Consider the following 16946-nt stretch of genomic DNA (forward strand, 5'->3'; position numbering starts at 1 on the left):
TATAATTGTAGCAGGTGCCCTACGTTTTTTTGTCACGGGAACGTTCTTTGGGATTCATTATAAGCTTTAATTTTAATAACTCTCTTTCAATATTTTTTCTTTGTTATCAATCATCAAACATATTTTTATTTATAAATCTGGATTCTTCCAGCATCAGTTGAACGTAAATCGAACTTGCTGACGTTTCGCCCATCATCCTATTAACTTCTTCAGAAGTTAACTGAAACTGATTCGCATTCTACGTGCTTATATATTTGGATAGAAGAATTGATTACATACAAGAATTGTGTGTCTCAAACGACTTTTTGTCTTTGAACTGGTTTTAAGAAGAACTTTTGATATGTGGTCAGACCAGTGTCGTTGCTTTCGGACTCATTTTCTTAGGGGTTATTGTGTTGAAGTGTATTTTCTAATGAAGCACTTAATATGTAATGTGAAACATATTTGTGACAAGAGCACATGTTAGGGGTTTTAATTCTTGCCTCAGTGATTCTGTAAATAAGAATTGTTAACCAATGATGGTCAGGAGATGACCGGCGAAACGTCAGCAAGTTCGATTCATCAACTACCGACGCAAGTGTAATCCAAAATAGTATTACAAAGTTTCTTTGGAAAATTTACATTTTTACATAAGGTAATCGAAATGACACAAGTTTATTTAAAAATATATATATTAAATTATTAATATATAAATTTGTATATAAAAGTATAAAAATAGAATATCACTGATTTATAGAATTAACAGAAATATTGTTTTAATCGTTCGTAGCTAATTATGAATTCTATAGAATATATATTAAAAGAATAATATGTATTACTACAGCATCCACTTGACTTGTCTCGCGCTCCAATTTTTTCAATAAGCCGCGTTGATTTTTCTCCAAAAATTTAATACCCGATTCACGGCTTGGTTTTACTTTTTAGGGAAGGCCAAATATCCCACACGCCGTCCATTTTACAAGCAACGTCAAAGAATCCGCTTACCTTTCTTGGATGTCGAGTAAATGGTTTAGGTGTTCCTTATTTGCCCTGTAAAAACGCATAAGCTGAATAAGATACGGCTCGTAATCTTTTCCTCTTTCAAAATGTGTATAGCGGATAATCTCGGCTCTCGTGTGCCAAATCCAACACATAAGCGTGTCGAAGATGGGAAATATCATTTCGCTCATCAAGTTTTCCATTTTGATGTAAATCATCATTTTAAGGAGAGATTTTGTACACCTTCGTATTTGCGGTTCGTATTCCTGAAAAATAAGCGTTAAAATGGTGCTTACCGTAAAATATTAAGACTTGCATAGAAAAATAATGTATGCGATGCAGCGTTATTATCCTTTTTCAATATCTGCTTCTCTATAATCTCGCAAACATCTTCGTAGAAGTTGGATTTGTAGTTAAAATCGATTCTATCGCAAATCACCTTGAAAGTAAGTAACGAATATTTTAGAAATTCGAAGTATTTTAGATCAACATTAGCTCTACCGGTCACAAAAACCTCTGAAACGTAGCGATTAAATTAATATAACTAAAGCCCAGTATAGGTTACCATAAATTGAAGAAAATTCCGTTAAAATGTGGAATCGATCCTTGGTGGGTATGGAAGCGAATAGAAAGGACATCAAACCAACTCTGTAGTTAGTTAATTTTTGAATTTGTTTAAGGGTCTCATCAAACTCGGCGCTTACGGGATAATTGTCGAACTAAAATTTCAGAAATGAAAATCAAATAAATTAAACTAAAAGTCAATGGTTAATACCTTTCTGTAATCACTTAGGTAGACAATGGTCGGGATGTAGTACTTACTGATATCGTTCTTGTTAGACAACATGAACCTGTTGTTCAAAACATACTTCATAAAATAATGAAGATCGCTACAAGCCAAACCATAAATAAATTTTAAAAAGTCTTCGGAATTTAGAAGAACGTAATTATTATTTATCAGTTCTTCTAAGAATACTACACAAATTTTACTCAAGCACGGATTGTTTTTGGTGATGTTCCGAAAGCATATTTCTGTGACTTCTTCAAAATCGTGTGTTATCCTTCAACAAAAAGTAATGCAATACTAATACTAACTAGTTGCGAATACTTACTCCATGCAAATGGTAAACAGAAGTTTCATCGCGGTTATTTTCACGATAACGTCGTCAGTATCCAAAACGTGAATTAACAATTTTACGGTACTTGGAATTTTATTTTTATTCATCATGGCAAATGTAGCGAAAAACGCAATCAGCTGAATTAACATATCCTTGCGTTGGGTTCTAAGCACTGAAAGCAAATTACATTTTATTTTTGATGGAAGTTTCGACAATCATCCTGTTGGCTGCGTCAGAGCTTAACTAAAGCGTAAGAAGCCAACAGAATGCTTGCTGACGTTTGGTTAACCGTCCTGTTGGCTTCTTCAAAGCGCTTACAATTCAAAGTTTCAGGAGTTTCAATCACGTTCTCGAATATATCCATTATTTCTTGGGGCGGATTCTTTTTTAAAGTAACGCAAAGCTCGGTTAGATACATAACGCAGCCCGCGAAACGATCTTCCGACGTTAAGGATCTGTAAGCCTTCTCGCTGGCATCAGTCAATAGAGTGTCCTGCAAGGGTTCTTCCTTTTTTAAAATTGTTCTCAGGATACCTGTTAAAGCGAACGCAGACTTAATGCTGCAGATTATCAAACGCTGCTGATAAAGACTATTCCAGATCAAGTCGTGAATAGTTTCAAAGTTTGGCATCTCTGCCAGAGGATGATACATTCGCTCATTCTTCAGTATGGTGCCGTAAGCATCAAACAGAACACCTGAGTTCTCAACGACACAAAGCTAAAACATATCTCGGACCTCAGACCTAATGATTGTATAAAAAAACACACTCGCTTACATCACCAAAATTTTGAATTATGTAACAGGTCAGTAGGTGATGGTTTTTATAGTTAACGAATTGTAATAACGACTGCAACAGTACTGAATGTCCAGGCTGCATGTGATTAAAATGTTGTATTGTGTACTCAACATCTTCATACCTTGAATGCCAAGGAAAGAGTGCAAGTTTAAAATAGTATCAAAAGTGTTACCTAATCAAATGTTGGCACTTGTTGAATAGCAACTGGTACTCGAAGTCGTCTTTCAAGAACACGTTGGAGAAACATTCAGGGGGATAAACTTTCCCATCTAGTTCATCCGGATACACGAGTTTTTTATACAGATGCTAAAAAAATTGTCTATATGAAACGCGGAGTTATTTATATTAATTACTATGAATACTTGGGCGAATACTTCAGAGGTCGCGTCCTGGTGCAGAGCATTCTTGAGAAAGATTTTTAGGATCATGTTGCACACCAGCAACTCATTTTTTTCATGGAGCTTTAAATAAAGCGCATTCAAATGTCCCAATAATGGTTTTAGACTAAAAGGAGTGGCGTGGTTACACAAGGAGTAAATTATCTAAAATTTGTAAACATTATATCAATTGAAAGCTGATTCAGTTTCTAGAACTTTACTTGCGATCCGATTTCTGCATTAATGTTGTCAATAGAAAGCAAAAGTCTCGAAACGATGATAAAAATATTCCTGATTTTAGCTGCGTTTCCGATACATTTCCCGCGAATAATGAAAGAACATGCGACTAAAAGGTCATTTGGCGTCAAAGTTGCGATAATTCCATTTGCACTGAACTGACGAAAAATTGTGTTTACAACGTCATTTTGTACGGCGAATATGTTTGAAACAGTCTCAATTGCTTTGGTTTGAACACTTTTGTCTCTGCTTAATAAATGCAGTGTCACAGCTCTCCAACATAAGCTGTAATAGGCTACCAACTTATTTACACTTATTGCAGGTGGATTGAGCATCATTTGGTAAATAACATCCATTAAGTTGAAATGGTACTCTACGTGATTTTTCGATTCTAAGTAATTTGGTATCTTTCTGATTATGTCTTTGTAGTAAATTTCTTCCAGAAGGTTCAAAGTCTCGACGCACTCCTTCAGCGCAAATTTGGGCGATTCCCATATTAAAAAAATTGCGTCAACGATGTACTGTAATTTGCTATCATCAAAGTCTTTGAACAGGGAACACAAAAATTTTTTAAATTTCGCCACGCACTGTGGCTGGAGTGGCTCTTCGTCTATTAAAAAACGCAAAATACCGGCTAGAACGCCTCTGAGATAAACCCGATCAGATCGTTTAGAAATTAACTGTTTTAAACACCAAAAGCAATAGTTTGTGAAATTTTTGCCTAAAATAACATTTGATAAACCTAGTTGAAGGATTGTACAAATTAAAGCTTACATGTATTCAAGTCGCTGTATTCTTCCTCATTTTTCAAAATTATAATTTTTGAAAACATGTTAGCTGTTTTTGTAAACAACACAATCCCCAACCTGTTGCAGTATTCAAATATGAGTTCAATCACTTCAAACGTTATTTGCTGGTAACGGGTTTGTTCTGCCAAACTTTGTGTGCAAATGTTGAGGGTAGCTATATATATGTACCTCTCGAAAAATAATGTGCCTATTTCAGGCATCAATAATATTTTTAAGTACAATTTTCCACAGAGGAGCCCCGCTTTTGTCGGAGTACGATCTCGGCTAACTAAACAATAATATATAAACGTTAGCAAATACCCTTTCAACTCGCCGTTCATTGTTCGAAATAATTCCTTTGGACATTCATCAAACTTTGCATTCAAATCTTCAAAATAAAGGATAGTATCTACCGGATAATGGAAGCTGTATGCGATTGACTCCTCGGAATCCAAGATACGTTCCCTGCCGATCATTACTTCTTTATAAAGTTTTGTAACTATGTTGAAGTTCCCCAGTCTATTAAAATATTTTTGTACGAGTTCGAAAAAGTCCATTTCGGTAACTTCTTGTTTTACACCGACCTCTGAATCCATGACCGATCTTTGCTATAAACTGTAACGAAATGAGTCAGTCTGGGCGAGGCCAAACACAGTATTCTATCTCCAGAAAGCAAACGTGCGCAAAAGCGGAACTCATTACGCATACATATTGCCGTTCGGTGGACGCATATCTTTACGTAGGGCAATTTGGAAACTATATTGACCAAAGATTTGTCTTAAACCATTGGAAAGTTTAAATTTATACGGAGCGTCTCTTAATAACAGATTTCAAACGGTTATCACACTTTACCTATGTAATTAATTATTATTATTAATTAAACGACAATATAAACGCTTAACAATTAAAGCGATATATATCATCATCACTTTCGCGCTCATTAGACTAGCTAAATAAACGTTATTTTTCCTTTTTTAAGAATTTATTACGATACTGGATAAATATTAAAATTAAAATACGAATTGGCAAACTCATTTATGTTTAAAACCTTTTGAGAGCAACTTTAACTGTTTTAGACTGATTTTAAGTATTATTCGTTTCTCCAACTGCTACGTCTACGTACCGTAAGCTATCGAGCACCTTAACTGTCTATTATGGGCTACCCAAGCCCTGATCAGTCCATTCGTCCATCCTTTTCTACTGTATCATTTAATAGTACAGTACACGCGCACCGTTATTTCAAGTCCAACTGTTCATTATTCCGAATTAAGATAAACTTGATGAGCATCACATAGTGCTCCCCTTCCTCCCACCACAACCCTATGGTCCTTATTCTCCCCCTTGTTGGTTTTTTCCCTCTTCTTCCCCTTTTTGGCTTGTTCCGCTGCCCTCGTCTTTATCACCCCTTCCTGTGTCTTCTGTTGCTCACCATTTACCTCTTCCTTCTGACCTTCCTCCGGTGCCGCTTGTTCCTCATCATCCACATGATGTGCTTTATAATAATAATAATAAATACATTAATTAAATAATTTTGAAATAAAATGAGTGTAACAACATACCATTAAATAAAAGGCCGAGAAATCAAGTCAAGGAAATAAATCACTCGCTGCTTTTATTGCACATCAGGTATTCTGAAAAAAAAAAGTAGGCAAAAGAACATATCCACGCGATACTGCCTGAATTGCAAATTCATTTTCAATTCAACTAAATCAGAAATTTGTATAATCCATTTTTGTCAATTTACCCCGTTTATGACTATAAAAATGTGAAACTCAGGTGCTTGGGCTGTTTTAAGTTTAGGGTATTTCATTTAAGTGTTTCACTAAAAAAATGAATACTTGATAGCAAAACAGTTATTAAAAACGCAAAAAATCTAGGAGGCGATGTGATTCTTGCTTGTCATATACCAAATATGATTTTGCCCAGGTTGCGTAAAAGATGACTAGTAACATTGAAAGTTCATAAAAATTAACATATTAATGACAAACGAATCAGACTATCAGTGTTGTTGGCTCAATCCGAAATATTATCCATAACGGAAAACAACATTGTGGTGTGGAAGGTTGTGGTAAAACGCGATTTGAAGATGGCAAAACCCGCTACGTATCTTTTTAAAATTTCCTTTAAATGTAAAATTATTAATTGTTTTTTGCTAAAAAAAATATCTACCTACTTAAGGTTTATCGGAAATCATAAAATGTATAACTCGTGGCAGTTTCGCAAAGCAAAGTACATGTCCAAAACAATACCCCATATATTGTTGCTAAGTGGACGACAAATATAAAGATTTTTATTTTTTACAATATCTTATGACACGTGTAAGTGACTGTAAAAATATCATACAGAGTGTGTTCAACTTGGGTTTTAAAGTTTTGGTTAGCTATTTAAAATATAATTTTCAAAACAATATCATGTACTCCCCTCAGTCCAATGTTATTCCTTTATAATATGAGTATATTTATGAGTTTTTTTTATCGCATAAGTCGTAAGCTATGCAGGATTTTCAAAAATAAAAGTAAAAGACAAGACTAGATGAACTTAGAAAAGTGCTATATACGCGTCCTCATTTTCTTTGCCCTCGTCATGCCGTCTATTCTAGCTACGTCCCTGTATAATGAATATTAATTAAATTAGCTGATAAATATTTTGAGTAATTAACATGAACACACGTAGCATGACTCGATTCGATACCTACTTAAATTGCGATTTCATACTTAGGGAGCAAGGGTGACGTATTCAAGGTTAACAGTATAAATTTGCTTTCCAAAATGATTGAAGTAGAAGTCAAGCGATCGACGTGCCGTGTCGAGGGTTTGCTGACAAACGGGTTAGGAAAGTCATTCAGAAATTACCAACGGATTAAATTAGATTTCGTATTTAAAAGAGAAATCGAAATTCAGGTTAATTTAGGTCATCTGAAATACATCAACTGAAGTATCAAACCTGCGTTGTTGGGACAGGTATTTAAATGTTATTGTGTCATTTGGAATTATATAATTATTATACTTGGTGTTTTCGATTAGCAGTTACGATCATGCCTTGTCCTTTTTTGACACGATTAAGCCAAAATTATGTACGAAATTACGCTCCTGTTCTGGTGAAAATGTACGCCAACCAGTGTCCCGTGGTGTCGAGGTCAATTAACCATACAGTAAATTTCCCAGATGTTCAAGGTAATTTTCATAAGGTACTTGATTAAAAGATTTTCCTACTGGTAATTTTTAGAAAATTTGTCTGTTGATCAATATCCATTTTTAAACGAAATACCTGATGCTGACAAAGGAATTAAAACTGTGGATCCATCTCCATTAAGTGTGAATTTCAACCAGGGTTCAGAATCTTTTGGTTATGACCAATTTTTCCATGAACAAATTTTGAAGAAGAAAAAAGAACATTCCTATAGGATTTTTAAGAAAGTCAATAGACTAGCTGGCCCCGGGCAATTTCCAAGCGCCATTGAATATTCATCTGGAGCAAAAGCAGTTACTGTATGGTGCTCCAATGATTACCTAGGGATGTCCTGTCATCCAGAAGTCAAAAATGCAGTCAGTCAAGCCTTAGAGACATATGGTACTGGAGCTGGTGGAACAAGAAATATATCAGGCAACTCCACTTTACATGAAAATCTGGAAAAAGCCCTGGCCAGTCTTCACCAAAAAGAAGCTGCTTTACTGTTCACTTCCTGTTTTGTTGCCAATGACACCACACTATTTACTTTAGCTAAATCGCTGCCAGGTTGTCACATATTTTCAGATGCTGGCAACCATGCATCAATGATCCAAGGAATTAGGAACAGTCAGGTGCCTAAACACATCTTCAGGCACAACGACCCCATCCACTTAGAAGATCTTCTAAAAAAAGTGGACAAGCACATACCAAAAATAGTAGCATTTGAGACAGTACATTCCATGTCAGGAGCTGTTTGTCCTTTAGAGGTAAGTGAATTTACTAAGGCTTTCCTAAGTGGGTACAAATTAAAGTAATTATAGGATATATGTGATGTTGCACATAAATATGGCGCCTTAACATTTGTGGATGAAGTCCATGCCGTAGGCCTGTATGGCAATCACGGGGCTGGCATAGGGGAAAGAGATGGGGTATTGGATAAAATGGACATGATCTCAGGCACTCTGGGGAAAGCATTTGGAAATATCGGTGGATATGTAGGTAAGTAAAGAGTCAACTAAGGCACTGCAATGGAGTAATGTATTTTTTTAATTCTAGCTGGAAATGCTAATTTAATTGACATGGTTCGTTCATATGGTGCTGGGTTTATTTTTACTACTTCATTGCCACCTACAGTCTTGGCGGGAGCATGCAAGTCAATAGAGATACTGGCCTCAGATGAAGGGAGACAATTAAGGCACAAACACCAAGAAAATGTGAAATATTTACGCGAGGCGTTATTGAGAAATGGTTTTCCAGTAGAACACACGCCAAGTCATATAATACCCATCAAAATTGGTAACCCCGCGCAATGTAGCGCGGTATGTGATACATTGTTAATGGAAAAAGGTCACTACATACAAGCTATTAATTATCCTACGGTTGCCAAAGGTCAGGAAAAACTAAGATTAGCCCCTACGCCACATCATACGCATGAAATGATGGACGGTCTTGTTAATGATTTAAAAGAAGTATGGGTTCGTTTGGGGCTCCCCTTAACCGGTTCCCGTTGTCAGAATGTATGTCCACAGTTTTCTGTATTTTTACCAGATTTAATCGAATTATTTGTTTATTTCAGGAATGCCAGTTTTGTCAGAAACCCTTGTTGTTTGATTTCTATGAGTCCAGAAACAGAAGTTGCGCTACCGAATTCCTATGCAACAAGCCAAATTGCCCACAGATGGTAGCGGTCATATAATTTTTTTAAAATATCGTTTTAAAACTTGGTTGCAATTGTATTTTCATAAATTTCTTATGAATCACATTTTCTTTTTTTTTTTTTGTTATACCCATTCCCCTATTTTGTTAACGATCGCCAAGCCAACGAAAGCGCCATCTGACCGCAGGTAGCTGCAATGTAAACGAATAAAAAATATGAAGTCTACTACTTTTTGGAACTAGTTCATGTTCGTTTCCAAACGTATAATAAAAAAAATAATCGGCAATGACAGGGCATGAATATTTTTTGATCAATAGGTACCGAAACGGTCAAAGCCGGAAAATTAACAATATCCGATCTACTTTTTTTTTGTAAACCATCGACGAGTGATTTCATTGGTTCTGGTTTTTGAACCCCCACCACACCAGCATGCGCGTCTAGATAGCCAGGAGATACTTAGCATAATAAATGTAGTCGTTGCCATGTCAAAATATATTGGTTGTTAGGGTATAACTGAGTTCGTGCGTGAAAAAATCGTGTATATGCGAAAACCCGATTGCAATTTCGCCTGGAAAAATAGCCGTTGAAAAAACTTTCGTGTCAGGACAACAAAGGATTCACTGAAGCGATGGTTATTTTATAACGGGACGTGAATGCAACGCATGCTCCGTAGATAAAACACTAGTGACGATATATTCGTAGCGGCGTCGAACGAAAGAAATTTAATTCGATGTGTTGTGCCGAGTTTTCTAAGTGAAATCGTCAAATTTTCGCGATTGAACATTTGCTTTTCATAATGATTCCATTCGGAAAGTGATTTCGGACGTTTGAAATTTCAATGTTGCCGCAAACCGATGCGCTATCATGTAAAACCTGTGTGTAAATATTCCTCATATATCAAACATTGCATGTAGGTTACGTTCGTTGAGGTTCATACATTTCTTTCTTATTTTTAAAAATGTATGCTAAAGGAAAAGGGTCTTCCGTGCCGTCCGATGCTCAAGCAAGAGAAAAGTAAGTCTCACGCCCGCTCAATTTTATTCTGTTTATTTTGTTGCCTCGATCCTTTTTTTTCTCCTTTACATCGATTTTAAACAGACTGTTGCCGCTTTACTTCCTATTACTGTATTTCTGGAATATTGAAGAAATTCACGCGGTAGTTGCGTGCATGAAATACTTTTTAGTATGAGTTTTCCAAGCCACCCGAAAACATGATATTTTTAGTTTTCGATTTGTTTATTTTCTCGCTGAAATAAAGTTTACTGCTTTCGCAGGCTAGCATTGTACGTGTACGAATATCTATTACACGTCGGGGCGCAAAAAGCTGCCCAAACTTTTCTATCGGAGGTAAGGTCATTCAAAAACCGCGAAGTTTGTCATTTTTTATTTATTTAAAAAAAACGTTTTAGATCCGATGGGAGAAGAATATTTCTCTAGGGGAGCCGCCAGGGTTTCTGCATTCGTGGTGGTGGTAGGTTGAGTTTTATTTTTCGCCGAACTATTTTCGCCCTAATTATTTACTGATATTTTGTAGCGTCTTTTGGGATCTTTATTGCGCTGCTCCTGAAAGACGAGAAACCTGCGAACATTCATCAGAAGCAAAAGCTTTTCACGATTACGTGAGTATTATCCCATGCTTCTCTCCGTATTTAAACGATCAATACTCGGTGTGGTAAACATGGCAACGCCGCGCTAACTATACGCTATACGCGTTTGGCCAGGTGAAATCGTCCAGCTCCGCACTCTTTGTCGAGAAAACAGTTTTAAACCGTTCGACTTTCGGTTTTTCAATTCCTACTCGTTGCGATACCTCCACTTGTCGCTATTCTAAAATTTATTTCTGTGACGTGCAGCGGCAATTTACCATCTCCCACTTTTAAGCGCCATTTTGAGCACTTGTATTTATTTGGACGTCTTTTTGCAGTCCAGCCGAAGACCTTGAGTTTATCTAACAATTTCAAGGAACAAACATAGCGAGTACACTGTTTTAATATATGCTACAACCATTGCAGCTTTCTTGAGTTGTAAAGTGAACAAAATAAAATTATACAAATTCTCAAGTTCATGCATTCCTTGGGAACTGTTAGAACATGAAATAATTAAATCCGTAGCACAGATTAAATTTTATAGTTCGCGAAATAGTTGTTGATCTTAATCATTGCTAGACCTGACAGAACTAAGAGAGCTGTACGATAAATTTAGTATTTTAATATTATTTGAAATTATTGAAAACAAATAATATTAACACGTATTTAACACACTTACTTTCATAGTAGGTCAGAAATTATTAAACATATTGTATTAACGAAGTCCTTTAATATTTCATGATTCGCGAATGTAAAATGAAATTATTAAATTAATTAAAATAAATAAATAAAATTTATATGTATTAATACAAATAATAAATTTCATAATTGGTCAGAAATTATTAAAAAATGTTATTGACTATTAACAAGTCCTTAACAAATAAAATCTTATTTAAAAGTATTAATTAGGAATTAAGGAAAAAATCGTGGATTATAAAATGAAATTAATATTACTTGATCATCTGCAAATAATAGACTGTAGATGGACTCACTGTTCATCATTACATTGTTTTTACTGCATTTTCGTTTCGACTCCTTTAAGGCTTCATCTGCGTAAATTTTAAATAATATACATTTCATAATAGAAACGCCATATTTCATAATTGGTCGGAAATTTGAAAAAATGTTGAAAAGTATTAACAAGTTCTTTCATAATTTAAAATATTTTATAAACATAATTCACGAACTAATGGCACTTATTGGATAATATTTATAGTTATTTTTAATACAAGGATTAGTTCGCGAAATGATTTAAAATTAATAAAGCATTTTTTAATACTTCATGCCTGTATAATTTTTTATAATCTTATTTTTAATATTATAAAAAAGCCATAAATGATATAAGTTTTTTTTTATTTAATACAAAAATTCCCTAAGCGACTGCTTATTTGAAATAAAATGTAAATATTAGATGTGTTAACACTTATCGGTAAAAACCAAGATTTTATTTGAGTGATGCGTCCCTATAGAGTATAGAGCGTATCTAAAAATTCTTCTAGGCTAAAAATAACTAAAGTCACTGAATATTAGGTCAAAATATTGCCCAATTTTTTAAACAATTTTCAATTTTGCAATCAATCAATATGTTCTAGGGTTTCGTTAATTCCGGCTATGGAGTCAACGGAATCGCGCACGTAAGTCATTAAAAGTTCCACCGACATTCCCGATCAATGTACATTTTCTGGTTTTTATTTATTAGAATACAGGACCGGCTCCCAGTCCACTGGGACAAATGCCCCCGACGGATGGAATGCCTGGAGGGCCTATACCGCCCGGATTTTTCCCAGTGAGTTATTTGACCTTTGACTTGTTATTGATAAAACAAATACGAACGTAATCTTTCGATTTTTTGAGTTTGCGTTGGTTGAGTTCGCGTATTGTCGTGTATTTTAGAATTCGACACTGCGACCCTCGCCTCCCACACACCCTTCGAGTCAACCATCACCACATTCGCAGCCCCCTCCACCTCACTCAAACATTATGACTTCTCAGCCTTTTATGAACCCGCGTTATCCCGCAGGCCCGAGACCGGGCGTCAGGATGCCCCAAATCGGCAGCGATTTTAATGGAGTATGTATAAATATATTAATAGATCGATTGATATAATGATGTTGTATATTTAAAGCCTCCCGGACAGCCATTGATGCCTAACAACATGGATCCTACTAGACAAGGTAATCTGTCCTTCCCGTTTACTAATCCAGAATAAATTAATTAACGGTATTGCGCCTTATAGCTACAGAGTAGCATTTTCGCAATAATTACTAACAGTAGAGTTGTTTGTATTGATGATTATAGACATTTGGTTTGTATCCCTGAACAAAGTGTATGTAGTTTAAGGAAATCTATTGTAAATATGTCCTGAGCAGATCTTTTGCTCATTTAACATATTTATGACTAAAGCTTGGCGACTTTTTGGCTGTAAGGTGTGAAGTTTTTCTAATGTATTAATATCGAACTCGAGTTATCAATCGACTTCTGAACGACGACATAAATTTCGACGAAAATTGAAAGCCCAACGCACAAAGCATGAAAAATCCATTTCATGATACGCCTCGTATAATGCATCTATTTCTGTCTCCAGGTGATGGCGGAGAATTTGTAGGTTGGCAAGGTAGGCAAAAGCGCTCCTTCACCATCACATTTCCATTCTGCATAATGCACAGCTTGCTTTGCTTTTTTGGCGTTACTTCAAATCAAAGGGGTCCCTGTCCCTATACGTTTAGAGTAAACAGATAGATAGCAGTAGTTTTGTGTTTTAATCCAAAGGACCCCTTTTTGCTAATAATTTCTTCATTAAAAAGTGAACCGGTGCTGGCATGTCGTGTCACCTTTGCTGCATTACTTCTTGCGTACAGGGTATTTCACGAAAAAATGAACCTAGTCAAATAATGGTTAGAATGTACCAAAGCCTAATCATATTTAGTTATATTTACCACTTGCTTCTAAATTAAAATAAAAATACCTCTCTGTAGTCAAGAATTTAACCGACCAAAATAAAATGGGTAAAGTCAATTCAATAAAAAGAAAACGACTTTATAAAGGCAAGAACTCAACTAAAATAAAATTTCTTGAGTTTTTTTTTTTTTTTTTGAGTATCGGGAATATTTTAAATGTGTATATACAGTGTCGGCACTAAAGTCGGCGTCATGTGGAAACATTTTTTATTTATGAGTTTCGGAAAATTCTGATCGAGGGGAGAATCTAGCTTCATCATTCCCGTCATACTAAAACTTTGAGATTTGGTGATGATAAAAAAACCACAAATCAAACAGGGCAAAACCTATAGAACAAATATGAAAAGGCATATAACATTTCGCTGTTTCTATTTCTTCGTGAAACACCTTGTATACCGTTGCAGGGTGTTTTTATTGTCACATTTGTTAGGTCCGCCCGCTGCAATGAATCGAATGAATCCGCCGAGAGGGCCTTCGATGGGGCCCTTGGGACCCGGAACATACGGCCCGGGAATTCGGGGGCCTCCACCTAACAGTAGCCTAGGCCCCGGAGGTCCTATGCCCCCTATGACAATGGGCGGACCTGGAGGCAGACCGCAGTGGCAACCCAATACGTCAACAGTATGTAAAATATATAGTTCATTTCTTGGGAAAAGAAATAATAGGGGCTGACGAATAAAAAAAAAAACATACTAAATACTGTTAGATTCTTTTTTCAATAATAAATGGGACGACAATGAATGAGTGACATCTTGCTATAGTTAAATTAGCGAACCCAAAAAAATTATCAATCATCGTGAGGGAGCGTCGAAAAATATATTTTTATTTTAGATAGTTATTATGAAACTAGGAACTTGACCTAAGTGACTAAAATACGCTGTTTTAGCAACACTTGAGCCAAAGTATTTTTCCCCTATCTGGTAGCACGCGTTTCCGCACTAACATTGTCAAGTGTCAAGTGAAGGACGAAAATACTTAAAATTAAATGAATATTGCCGTAACGTGTTAAAAATATTTCACAATTTTTGGTTTTTTAATAATGCATAATTCGATTTGATCCATATACGTAGAAATAATAAAACGGACGCCGAAAATAACGTATCGACAAATTTATTATTAAGCAGCGACGTGAACGTAACAAGATGTCAGTAGAAGGAAATTCATTGTTGTTTGGTATAAAGTCAGCCGTGGTGATGATAGATTAGAGCAATCACTAATTTTGCTCTGGTAAATTCCATTACAGCCAATGAATTATTCGTCTTCATCTCCCGGCAACTACGGCGGGCCACCTGGATCAGCAGGGCCTGCTGGTCCAGGTACGCCTATAATGCCAAGCCCTCAAGATTCAAGCAATTCAGGCGGGGAAAATATGTATACATTAATGAAACCAGCTGTGGGTGGTAATATGCCGGGTGACTTCCAGATGGGTGGAGGACCAGATGCGGGAGGTCCGATGGGTCCGATGGGCCCCAATTCTATGGGGCCCGTGATGAATGGGGACGGAATGGACGGAATGAAGAACTCGCCGGCAAACGGAGGCCCGGGAACACCCAGAGAAGATAGTGGCAGTGGCATGGGGGACTACAACCTCGGAGGTTTCGGGGGCCCAGGTGAAAATGTAAGTATGGCATGTCATGCGATCCGACCTAGCCGAAGGCGGACTTGGGAAAGGTCGGAAACGCATGTGGCCGCCTAAATTGAACGGGTGCTGGTGCTTATGCTTAGTAGACTGACACTTAACCACTAAAGGTCGCTTTCCTTGCAGGACCAAACGGAATCGGCTGCTATTTTGAAAATTAAAGAGAGCATGCAAGAGGAGGCCAAGAGATTTGAGAAAGACTCGGATCACCCTGAGTATTTCATGCAATAACTCGGTCGCCTCGCCTCACCTCGACCTAAGGCTGGTGGACAAGCCTACGCCTACGCCTCTCTTCCTTCTTCCAAACCTAACCTACTAACACGGGCGGTGGTGTGCTGAGCTCAGTCCAACGCTCTCCGATGCCCCACGACGACTTCTAGTCATCACTGTTCTGTTCTATTTGCAGATATTCCTGTAACGCTCGTCTACGACCCGGAGTACAGGAAGAAAGATCAAGTTCCTCAACTCCCAACTACCCACTCAAAAGTCCACCAGCCTAGGTAAGGTCGGACCTAAATTGGCGCTCGCGTTTCTCCACCACTACTCTCATTATAGGCTAATCGGGGATGTTAAATTCGCTACTTAACTTTACCTTCGGTCGTGTGTCGTTTAACATCTCTAACGAACTGGATTTTTTTCAACTAGGACCTAAATAACAAATAGTTTGTTACATGTATAAAGTTGAACATACGAACTTTATTTTGTTGTAAATATATTTAGGCAAATTATCCGAAAAAAAATCCAGCATATCCGGAAAAAACTATTATGACTGTAGTACTTTACTTTCTATATTATCACGTGTCACTCTTTGTGAAGTGGATCGCAGTATTTTTAGGAAAATATATATTTGTCGCACAAAAAAACGCGTATGGTTTCCGTCACCATATAGCACAAACGAAACGATGCCCTCCTCCCCGCGCCCCCCCCCCCCCCCCAAAAAAAAAAATCAACTACGGACATCTAAAACCGGCCCGCAGGCAAATAGAAAATCACTTTCCATTTGTGTTATATGGGAATTTTGCAATTTTAGTCATTTTGTGTACCATATTTCCACGTTGTTACGCAAAATTGGTCCGAAAACTGTACAAAATGGCGCGGTCCACTACAGGTGATCCCGAATTTCCAACGTGTCTGTGTAAATATACGCAATAGATATGTGCAAGAGAGGAGCGCACTCCCAAGTGTAATTATATAATTATATGAATTAATATATACAGGTACATCGTGTATCCCTCAATCTGTGTACCTCTCACCTGATGATTTCGTTTACTTCCTCGTTACGTTATGATCTTGGACCGTAACTGGATTAACCAGGCATATTTATAAAATATTCTCTTAAATCGTATACTTAAATTGACTTATTAGATTATCGATTAGTTGCGGAATGAATGCTAGTGTGCGAGCCTGAAATGTGATATGAAATTATTACTATGAAAATGTGAAAATATTATTGTTTTCTTTTTGTATGGATAATAAATATATAAAAAAGGTTACTCGTCTTGTTTTTCGCCCGCAACACCCGTCCGGTTATTCGTGAAAAAAAAAAAAAGATTTCAGACGGGTAAGTATGCACCTGCACCGATATATAGAATAATAAACGTTTTTTTTACTCCCGTCTTTAAAATACCTAATCCCCCACTTTGC

The 16946-nt window shown here is 36.6% G+C and overlaps 3 protein-coding genes and 1 long non-coding RNA gene across 10 annotated transcripts; 2 read left to right on the plus strand and 2 right to left on the minus strand.

Moving 5' to 3' along the window:
• Nucleotides 1–710: 710 nt before the first annotated feature.
• Nucleotides 711–4931, minus strand: LOC132695650 (uncharacterized). The gene is made up of 11 exons (XM_060660036.1): nt 4282–4931; nt 3492–4228; nt 3256–3435; nt 3066–3199; nt 2873–3014; nt 2415–2814; nt 2091–2268; nt 1754–2039; nt 1544–1697; nt 1295–1494; nt 711–1244 (listed from the first exon to the last, which is right to left on the minus strand). Exons 1-11 carry the CDS (start codon nt 4889–4891, stop codon nt 981–983), a joined length of 3285 nt encoding a protein of 1094 aa, XP_060516019.1. The 5' UTR covers nt 4892–4931; the 3' UTR covers nt 711–980.
• A 497-nt stretch (nt 4932–5428) lies between these two features.
• Nucleotides 5429–6122, minus strand: LOC132695838 (uncharacterized). The gene is made up of 3 exons (XR_009617894.1): nt 6040–6122; nt 5855–5926; nt 5429–5787 (listed from the first exon to the last, which is right to left on the minus strand). It is a non-coding gene; the product is annotated as an uncharacterized LOC132695838 (long non-coding RNA).
• Nucleotides 6123–7046: 924 nt separating this feature from the next.
• Nucleotides 7047–9223, plus strand: LOC132708707 (5-aminolevulinate synthase, erythroid-specific, mitochondrial). 2 transcript variants are annotated; one of them, XM_060681232.1, is made up of 6 exons: nt 7047–7255; nt 7319–7468; nt 7521–8230; nt 8285–8462; nt 8520–8980; nt 9040–9223. In XM_060681232.1, the coding sequence occupies exons 2-6, from the start codon at nt 7330–7332 to the stop codon at nt 9157–9159; spliced, it is 1608 nt and encodes a 535-aa protein (XP_060537215.1). In that variant the 5' UTR covers nt 7047–7255; nt 7319–7329; the 3' UTR covers nt 9160–9223. The 2 variants fall into 2 exon arrangements, with proteins under 2 accessions (XP_060537215.1, XP_060537216.1); XM_060681233.1 differs by having other exon boundaries at nt 7322–7468.
• Nucleotides 9224–9566: 343 nt separating this feature from the next.
• LOC132708840 (single-stranded DNA-binding protein 3) lies at nt 9567–16228 on the plus strand. Of its 6 annotated transcripts, none has more exons than XR_009620039.1 (13): nt 9567–10134; nt 10395–10467; nt 10530–10591; nt 10655–10739; nt 12299–12340; nt 12406–12492; nt 12600–12776; nt 12832–12880; nt 13291–13320; nt 14094–14284; nt 14907–15281; nt 15429–15802; nt 15858–16228. XR_009620039.1 is itself a non-coding variant. In XM_060681457.1 (12 exons), the coding sequence occupies exons 1-12, from the start codon at nt 10079–10081 to the stop codon at nt 15531–15533; spliced, it is 1332 nt and encodes a 443-aa protein (XP_060537440.1). In that variant the 5' UTR covers nt 9567–10078; the 3' UTR covers nt 15534–16228. The 6 variants fall into 6 exon arrangements, 4 of the variants coding, with proteins under 4 accessions (XP_060537440.1, XP_060537442.1, XP_060537443.1 ...); XR_009620040.1 differs by having other exon boundaries at nt 15709–15802; XM_060681457.1 differs by having other exon boundaries at nt 15429–16228.
• Nucleotides 16229–16946: the final 718 nt, after the last annotated feature.

This window comes from Cylas formicarius, unplaced genomic scaffold, assembly GCF_029955315.1.
Source record: "Cylas formicarius isolate icCylForm1 unplaced genomic scaffold, icCylForm1.1 PGA_scaffold_12__32_contigs__length_19106922, whole genome shotgun sequence".
NCBI lineage: Eukaryota > Metazoa > Arthropoda > Insecta > Coleoptera > Brentidae > Cylas > Cylas formicarius.

Excerpts from the sequence above, each read along its gene's own strand:
- LOC132695650 (XM_060660036.1), bottom strand. The coding sequence starts at position 4,891 with ATGGATTCAGAGGTCGGTGTAAAACAAGAAGTTACCGAAATGGACTTT. Across the intron at positions 4,229-4,281 it reads ATACAGCGACTTGAATACAT|GCAAAAATTTCACAAACTAT; the intron begins GTAAGCTTTAAT and ends ATGTTATTTTAG. Across the intron at positions 3,015-3,065 it reads AAGTGCCAACATTTGATTAG|GTATGAAGATGTTGAGTACA; the intron begins GTAACACTTTTG and ends TTGGCATTCAAG.
- LOC132708840 (XM_060681457.1), top strand. The coding sequence starts at position 10,079 with ATGTATGCTAAAGGAAAAGGGTCTTCCGTGCCGTCCGATGCTCAAGCA. Across the intron at positions 10,468-10,529 it reads CCCAAACTTTTCTATCGGAG|ATCCGATGGGAGAAGAATAT; the intron begins GTAAGGTCATTC and ends AAAACGTTTTAG. Across the intron at positions 12,881-13,290 it reads CATGGATCCTACTAGACAAG|GTGATGGCGGAGAATTTGTA; the intron begins GTAATCTGTCCT and ends TTCTGTCTCCAG.
- LOC132708707 (XM_060681232.1), top strand. The coding sequence starts at position 7,330 with ATGCCTTGTCCTTTTTTGACACGATTAAGCCAAAATTATGTACGAAAT. Across the intron at positions 8,231-8,284 it reads GAGCTGTTTGTCCTTTAGAG|GATATATGTGATGTTGCACA; the intron begins GTAAGTGAATTT and ends AAGTAATTATAG. Across the intron at positions 8,463-8,519 it reads AAATATCGGTGGATATGTAG|CTGGAAATGCTAATTTAATT; the intron begins GTAAGTAAAGAG and ends TTTTAATTCTAG.